Source organism: Chelmon rostratus, chromosome 20 (genome assembly GCF_017976325.1).
Source record: "Chelmon rostratus isolate fCheRos1 chromosome 20, fCheRos1.pri, whole genome shotgun sequence".
NCBI classification, from domain to species: Eukaryota; Metazoa; Chordata; class Actinopteri; order Chaetodontiformes; family Chaetodontidae; genus Chelmon; species Chelmon rostratus.
Window position 1 is genome coordinate 17365152 of NC_055677.1, and position 8368 is coordinate 17373519.

The window sequence follows — 8368 nt, forward strand, 5'->3', positions numbered from 1 at the left end:
AGGTCATTTCGAATATTTAGTCATGCCTTTTGGTCTCACCAACGCCCCCGCTGTCTTCCAGGCTCTCATTAACGATGTCCTCAGAGACATGTTAAACCGGTTTGTTTTCGTTTATTTAGATGACATATTGATTTTCTCTCGAGATCTAGAGGAACATAGACAGCATGTAAGACTAGTGCTTCAGAGACTTCTTGAGAATAAATTGTTTGTTAAAGCGGAGAAGTGCGAGTTTCACTCTGACTCAGTGGGTTTCCTCGGCTATATCATCGCCAAGGGTCAGCTAAGACCCGATCCTGCCAAGATCCAAGCTGTCACGGATTGGCCCGTTCCCACCACCCGGAAGGAGTTGCAGAGGTTTCTCGGCTTCGCTAACTTCTACCGCAGATTTATCCGTGACTACAGTAAGGTAGCTCTTCCCCTCACTAGACTTACTTCTGTGAAAATCCCCTTCCAGTGGTCTCCCGATTCCCAACAGGCTTTCGCCCAGCTTAAAGCACTGTTTACCTCTGCCCCGGTGCTCAAACACCCCGATCCCACTCGTCAGTTCGTGGTCGAGGTGGACGCTTCCGACTCCGGTGCTGGTGCCATCCTCTCCCAGAGAGACCCTCAGACTCACAAACTGCATCCCTGTGCTTTCTTTTCCCGCCGCTTATCCCAGGCCGAGCGGAATTACGACGTCGGGAATAGAGAGTTGCTGGCTGTGGTTTGGGCGCTTCAAGAATGGAGGCACTGGCTGGAGGGCGCTACGGTTCCCTTTTTGATCTGGACTGATCATAAAAACCTCGCCTACTTACGCACCGCGAAGAGGCTTAATCCCCGCCAAGCCAGATGGGCTCTGTTTTTGAGCCGGTTCAATTTCACCCTCTCCTATCGCCCCGGCTCCCGTAACACTAAGCCCGACGCCCTGTCCCGTCTCTATGCCCCTCCCCTGGACTCGGAACATCAGGATGTCATCCTCCCGCCGGCTTGCATCGTGGGTATGGCTACATGGGAGATCGAATCCCTCGTGCTCCAGGCGCAGAAGCAACAACCGGACCCTGGTTCCGGTCCCCCCGATCGCAAGTTTGTCCCGGATTCGGTCCGGTCGCAAGTTCTCCAGTGGGCTCACTCCTCTAGACTTACCTGTCACCCTGGTTTCCACCGCACCCTCCAGTTCCTCCGTCAGAGCTTCTGGTGGCCGAGGATGTACCGCGACACCCGTGCATTTATTGCCGCTTGCTCTGTCTGTGCCAGGGGAAAAGCTTCTCATCATCCCCCTGCGGGGTTACTGCACCCCTTGCCCGTCCCAAGCCGCCCATGGTCTCACATCGCCGTGGACTTTGTTACTGGTCTTCCTCCATCTGAAGGTAACACTGTCATCTTAACTATTATTGATCGCTTTTCCAAGTCTGTGCATTATGTTCCTCTGCCTAAACTGCCTTCTGCCCTCGAGACTGCTAGTCTACTCGTGACTCATGTGTTCAAGCTTCACGGAATTCCCCTCGACGTGGTCTCGGACCGGGGTCCACAGTTCGCTTCCCAGGTGTGGCAGGAGTTCTGTAAGGCGGTGGGGGCCACGGCTAGTCTGTCCTCTGGTTACCATCCCCAGAGTAACGGCCAGACAGAGCGAGCTAACCAACATCTGGAGTCCGCTCTTCGCTGCGTGGCTGCTCATCATCCCGTCTCTTGGAGTACACACCTGCCTTGGATAGAATATGCCCACAACTCCCTCTCCTGTTCGGCCACAGGTATGTCACCGTTTCAGTGCTGTTTGGGTTATCAACCTCCCTTGTTTCCCGAGCAGGAGACTGCGGTATCCGTCCCTTCTGTGAAGGAGCACCTCCGGAGGATTAAGGAGGTATGGCAGTCTGCCAGAGCTGCTCTCACCCGCTCCACGGAGAGGAACCGACGGCTGGCCGACGCTCGCCGCGTCTCCGCCCCCGAGTACCGACCGGGTCAGCAGGTGTGGTTGTCGTCACGGGATCTTCCGTTGGATGTCGAGTCACGTAAGCTCTCTCCCCGTTTTGTCGGTCCTTTCGAGGTGTTGAAGATCATTAATCCGTCTGCCGTCAGGCTCAAGCTACCTGACTCTATGAAGGTCCACCCCACCTTCCATGTTTCCCTGTTGAAGCCGGTGCATTCCAGCGAGCTCAGCCCGCCGGCCGCCGCCCCACCTCCCCCCCGCCTCATTGATGGTCATCCCGCCTACACGGTGTCACGGATCTTGGATGTCCGTCCACGCGGCCGTGGTTTCCAGTTCTTGGTGGATTGGGAGGGTTACGGTCCAGAGGAGCGTTCCTGGGTCTCCAGGGGACTCATTCTGGATGACTCTCTCCTTCGGGACTTTTATGCCGCTCACCCGGACAAGCCGGGTAGAACGCCTGGAGGCGTTCGTTGAGGGGGGGGTACTGTGGCGGTTGGTATTGTCTGTGCTGTTATTTTGAAGGTCCATTTCCTGTGTTCTGTTTTGTGGGCTGTTACTTTACGTTTTGTTTTCCTGAGGCTCCCCTCCCCCCCGATGCGTCGAGGAGTGTTTGGGCACACCTGAGTTCACTTCAGGAGATTAGGACGCCTATTTAACCTCTGCGGAGTGACTCCTCGACGCCAGAGTATACTTCCACGTACCGTGGTATCAGTTGGTCTCAGTCTCCTGTGGTATAGTACGTTTTGATAGCTTGCTGAACTTTTTTGATTAATTGTTTGTCTCTTCTCTTTTTGTTCCAGTGCCTCCCTTGCCCACACAGCCCAGCACTCTCTGGACCTCTCTGAGTTCGTGTTTTGTTTGGACCTCACGCTGCCAGCGATTGTTTCAGTTATTGCCTGTTGTTGCAAAATAAACTTTTGTTAACCTTCTCCGTTTCCGCTCCTGGGTCTCTCTCTGCACCCGCCGTCACAGGAACAGTGGTGCTGGTCTGTCTGCACCTTTCAGTATTCACTGTTACGAATTATAGTCAGTCCTCGTATGGACCAGGTGCTGCTCTAAAGTCATCAGAGCTTTTCCTCGTGCCAGCAATCACAACTAATTGACCATTTAGATGAGCAAGGGCCATTTTAAGTAGATTATGTGTCCCACATGACTGGCAAGAGACTGTTCCAGCCAGCCAGCCATGGAGGGAGAGGACAGTTAATGGTTAAAATCACCTGAGGACTATGAAGAGCTGAAACTGGTTATTATATAATAGAGTTATGTGCTGTTTTGTAAGTAACATTAGCAGCAAAATGCAAGTCCAAGTCAAGTGTTTCAAGGTGTGTTCAGGTTGAAAACAGAGCCTTGCCACAAATTTGACTCACTGCATAGTTTGTTTTTAATAACAGGCAGTGTACCAGCTGTACATTAGCTGTGTGTGTGTGTGTGTGCTCAGTTCAGCCTCAGATGGATCTCACAGCTCTCCAGGAACTCTTTCTGCTGTTTCACTCCAGTCTTCTCTCTGTTTGCCCTCGTCTATATAGGTTTACGAAGCAGATTTGTAAAGCTTGACAAATCTTTTGTTCCAGCTGGAACATGAAAAGCTTTTGCCTCCACCTGTGTGTATGTGTATTTTGAATTTGTGTGCAAAAAACTGAGTGGAAAAGCCAGAAATTAAAACAGAAGTGGAAATATCACAAAATCAGGTCGTACTGTGTGTAGGAACAACGTTGTTATTGTATGTTAAAGAACAACACTTTTAAAATGAGGTGAAATGTCTGCACGCCAAACATAAAGGTACAGACAGCGGCTGATAAGCTTAGCTTAGCATAAAGAGGGCAAAGCAGCTAACGTGACGTGACGAAATGTGCCTACCAGCACCTTTTTAGCTCACTAAGTGTTGTTAAATGCTGTTTGTTTAATCTGCACAAAAACTGGCTTGCTCAACATTCATAATTAATCTCGCTCAAATAAAATGTAATAAAAAGAACCAGCTGAACCAGTTAGCACAGTCATCAGTCCCAGAAGGTAAACAAACACCTCACATATACAGAGACACTGTGCAGCATTGGAAATACTAGTGTGTGTTAATTTGTGTGTCAGTTGTGTGATTCCTATATAGAGTAAATGTCAGCAGTGTTCAAATATCTATGGGCAAACAGTCACAACCCCCTTAAGAAATATGTATGTGCAGACTTTTTCAGCCTCTAAACAGTTGTAGTGGGTGATCTTGTCTTTCAGAGCTACAAACCCCCAAACAGTTTTATCAGTGTGGGTTTCACAGCGAGCTTTAATGTCTCAGGGGGAGTTATGGAATTACGTTCTGTGGAAAACATTATTTTGGGCATTAAAATGTTCAAATGAGATACTCGGCACAAAAAATAAGCAGCTTTAGTGCAAAACTGTCAGTATCTGTATGTACCCCGAAACCTTTATGTGTGTGTGTGCCTAAATATATTGAATCTTTGCCAAAATGTTGCATGCATGTATGTATCTGTGTTGGTGAGTGTGGTTATGTTCACAGTTATTTAATATATTCAGTACCAAGTTCTCCCTTCAGGCGGTAAATCAACTGTGAACCTGGTCAGGCTTTTCTCCCTCTCATTATTGTGTGTGGACGACAGCTTGAAACCTTTTGGCTGCAGTGTGTTCCATCTGCAAAATAGCTTCAAAAGTGCGTTACTCTCTACAGTCTGCATGCTGCATTTTGACCGCTTGTGCCTGAAAGCTCTAATACATACGTTTTTTATGTCTCTTTCTGTCCTTGTATTTTTCTCAACCACCAAATATTCCCTCTTCTGCCAGTTATTCCTCTTGTTTGGTAGAAGATACCATTATCTTAGATCCATGATAATCTGTCATTGATGGATAGTTTTGTCCTTTTCCTTGCATATTGCAACATTAATCTAAAGAGTTTTTCATGTTCCACATGAACAGATGAGCTTCCGCTGGCTCAATAATATACTGTTGCTGAGTTCAGATATGACAGGAGGCTTTTCTCAGCAAAACGCTTCTCTTATCACTGGCATGTGGTGCCTTTTTGCCCTCTATGCACTATACCATATCTCTATGTACAGAATCCACACAATATCTATGTCCCCTAGAGACAGCAGGGTTTATATGATTTGCAGCACTTAAGCAAAGGTCTTTCAAAGCAGTTGCCACAGATTGACGTCAGAGCTTAACCTGTATGTGCTGTGCAGAGGGGGTCGGTTTGAAACAGTCTAATATATTATATGTCATAATGGCCTCTTGTTCCTGGTCATGGTTGCTGTTCTAGATGTTATCTTGTAAGTCAGACACTGACTATCAACGCTAATGCTAATGTGTGTATTTTTTCAGTTATAAACCCAAGCAGTAATTTGTGTGCTCACTTGCCCTCTCAGGCTACCCAGAGGCTTCCCTCACCATCTGATCGTTGGAGCTCATATTGGCTGTGCAAAGCACTCAGAAGATGCTAATAAAACCTTATCTGCTTGTTTTCTGGTAAAAAAAATAGACCAGGCTACATTTTGGTTGTGTGAAACTATAAAAACATTAAGAATTACAAATTCAAAGATAAGTCAGTAAAAGAGAGAGCACTTTTTAAAATTTTACCTGCTCAGCCAGTGTCGGCGTGCATGGAGACAATATAACTGTTGCTCAATTCACTGTTCTGCTGGTGAGAATACTGACAGCTCCTGGGTGTCATGAGAAAGAAAACTGGACCTGGATGATTGAGAATTCAGGATGGAGAAGGAGGGATTAGGGCGGGCTGAATGGATTCATCAAGGCAGAGCTCTAAGCCTGGAAAGCTCCATGAAGACTCTGAACAGCCCTGAATGCCTGTTGAAATAGAGGAGAGTGGTGGGTGAAAAAAGGCAGTAAAAAGCGGTATATCCCCAGTCACAATGATGGATTACTTTCTGAACCTCCAGTGCTTTGATTAATACTCCAACTGCTAAACCATGGTAGGGCATTAAACGGTTGTGTGCCCTTCAGAGAACCTGGAGTGTTATAAATAAGGTCTTTTTGAGTCTTAACTGTCCACCACCAAAATGATATGCATTTCAGTAGATTCATACCTTGACTTGTGTCTAAGGCTAAATCCGATGTCTTTGTAGAAAGCACATAAGACAAAAAGTCAGTGATCTATACATTTGACCCTTGAATTCCTCTGCTGAAACAGAAGTGATTTTCCTCTAATCTTTCCCTTCTCTTGCTTCCATTTGTCTCCCCAGTGAGTATCACCTCTTCACACTCTGCACAGAGGCAAAGTCCCACATCGTCCACTGCTACTGGCCCAATCCGCTGGTGGAGAGCTACATCATCCGCATACATAAGCACTTTTTCTCCAACTGTACCACTGAGCAGGTGGTATGGGTGGACCCTCCGGATGACACGCTAACCATCCTTATCCTCATCCCGGTTTTCCTCACATTGGCCATGATCGCCCTGGTGGTCTGGTGCAGCAAGAGGAGTGATATCCTGGCTTAGGAGGAGAGAAAGATGGAAGAGGATGAAGGACAGAGTTCAAGGTCCCAAACTCCACTAAAACAATACTGTACAAAGGGGTTTTGGGAGATTGCTTCATTTGGTCAAATTACCACAAATGTGGTGCTGCAAACAACCTAAACCTAACATGGAAATGAGGGAATTAGTGTATTTTCTTTAGTATTTTAATATATTATGTGCAATGTTTCACATTTCTGACATTGCCGTACAATCACTAACGTTCAGCTGTTAATCAGGCTGTTTTAGCACAGAATTTGACTGTGTATTACAGTGGTATTTAGGGGGATGTACTTATTTGCTTTCTTGCACAGCAAATATGTAGCTGGAGCCAGCAGCCAGTTAGCTTAGCTTAGCATAGTGACTGGAAACAGAGGGAAACAGCTAGCCTGGCCCTCGCCAAAATTTAAAAGTCCACCTACCAGCACCTCACACGTAATATCACATTTATTTAATGTGTATAAAAACCAAAGTGTGAAAACATGTTCTGGATCAGTAGTCTTGTGAAGTACTTCCTGGAGTCACTGTGAGATTACCTTGAAACTTGAAGAGACTCTAGGAAGTAGCACCTGACCAAGGTGTCGCTTTTACACTTTGCTTTTTGTGTGGATTAAACATGCAAGATAAAATAAGTTAAAAGTTGCTATTAGTATTAGTTGCTGGTATGCTTGTTTCCAATGTTGAAGTTGAGCTAAGCTTCTCCTTTAACTTTCAACAAGAAAGCAAATAAGTGTGTTACCCTAATTGTTGACTATTCCTTCAAGACACAGAAGATCTTGGTCGTTTGATACGTCAATACTTATGGGGTAATTTGACCAGAGGGGCAATCAAGCAAATCTTGGCGCATACTTTAAAGCTCATGGATCTGGACCATTGACCTCGGACATTCTTGTCAGAGCACTGTATCGTTACTGAAGGCCAAAGCATCCACCAAGCATCAGAGGCAGTGACTGAATCCCGAGCTGCTGGGACTGAGACTCCCAGAGGACTCCATATGTTAAATATTTTAACATGATACTGTGTGATGGCGTGGATACAAAGAGATGCCAAATGTGGACTTATTATTGATTCTGCGAGTTTTATCTTACTGTTGAGTTACTCAGTGAACTGTCACCACTGGAAAGGAAACACTGGTGTGCAACCCAAAGACAAGGCAACACTATGAGTCATATATTTTGGGACTTGAATTTCTTGTGTGACAACCTGAGCCTCAAGGGACTGTTGTGTAACAGCGTAACTTATCAGATACTGTTGAATAAAATACTGTTTATGCTCACAAAGAGGGGTTCTCAATGGAAACAAAACACTCTGAGGAGACACTGAGAACTCTTCTTGTACAGTTATGCTCTCTGTCTGTGCTGTCTACTGTATCTGCATTGCCTTTCCAGTGCTACAAAACACACTGATGCTTTGAAATTGATTCCTTTGGGGAAAAGTTTGATTTGTTCATCGGTTCATTGAACCACAGTCATGACCAACCACGAGGCAAACTAAACCAAGCACTGCTTTTTTATTTTCGTCCAAAGCATATGGCATAAATCCGCATTTGTCTGCTCTCACCTGCACTCTTTTGTCTATGGAAACTGAAGCTCCTCAGCAAAAGTACCTGATTAAATCTCTCTTAAAGTAACCGGTTGCTCTCCTTCACTATGTGAACAAAGCGAACACGCAGAAAACAAACACATTCTAACTCAATTTATTTATCTTATCTTATCTTAGCTCATGCACTGTGTATCTGTGAATTGGTGTTTATGAATGATAAAGTGTTTCGTGACTTGATAAAAAGACAGCCACTTATAAACCACTCTGATAGCAGTCAGTCTGATTGCTAGAAGCCTCAGCCTCTTTATACTTCTTTCTTGGAGTGCTTTCTGCATCATTTTAAAACCATTGTGACATTAGCTTTGAGATGCTTCTGTAATCTGTTTAAACAAACAGTGCCGCGTGGCTCTTCTGGCGTCCGTACCTTTCACCGGGCTTTGTCAATGTCAA

The 8368-nt window shown here is 45.8% G+C and overlaps 1 protein-coding gene across 1 annotated transcript in view; it reads left to right on the top strand.

The window, feature by feature from the left end:
- LOC121624112 (receptor activity-modifying protein 3-like) overlaps window positions 1-8117 on the top strand; it is a 35042-nt gene extending 26925 nt beyond the window's left edge. The window contains exon 4 of the mRNA XM_041961726.1: window positions 6106-8117. Coding sequence (XP_041817660.1) covers window positions 6106-6361 — 256 coding nt within the window. The 3' untranslated portion in view covers window positions 6362-8117. The remainder of the gene's footprint in view (window positions 1-6105) is intronic.
- The last annotated feature ends 251 nt before the right edge of the window (window positions 8118-8368 follow it).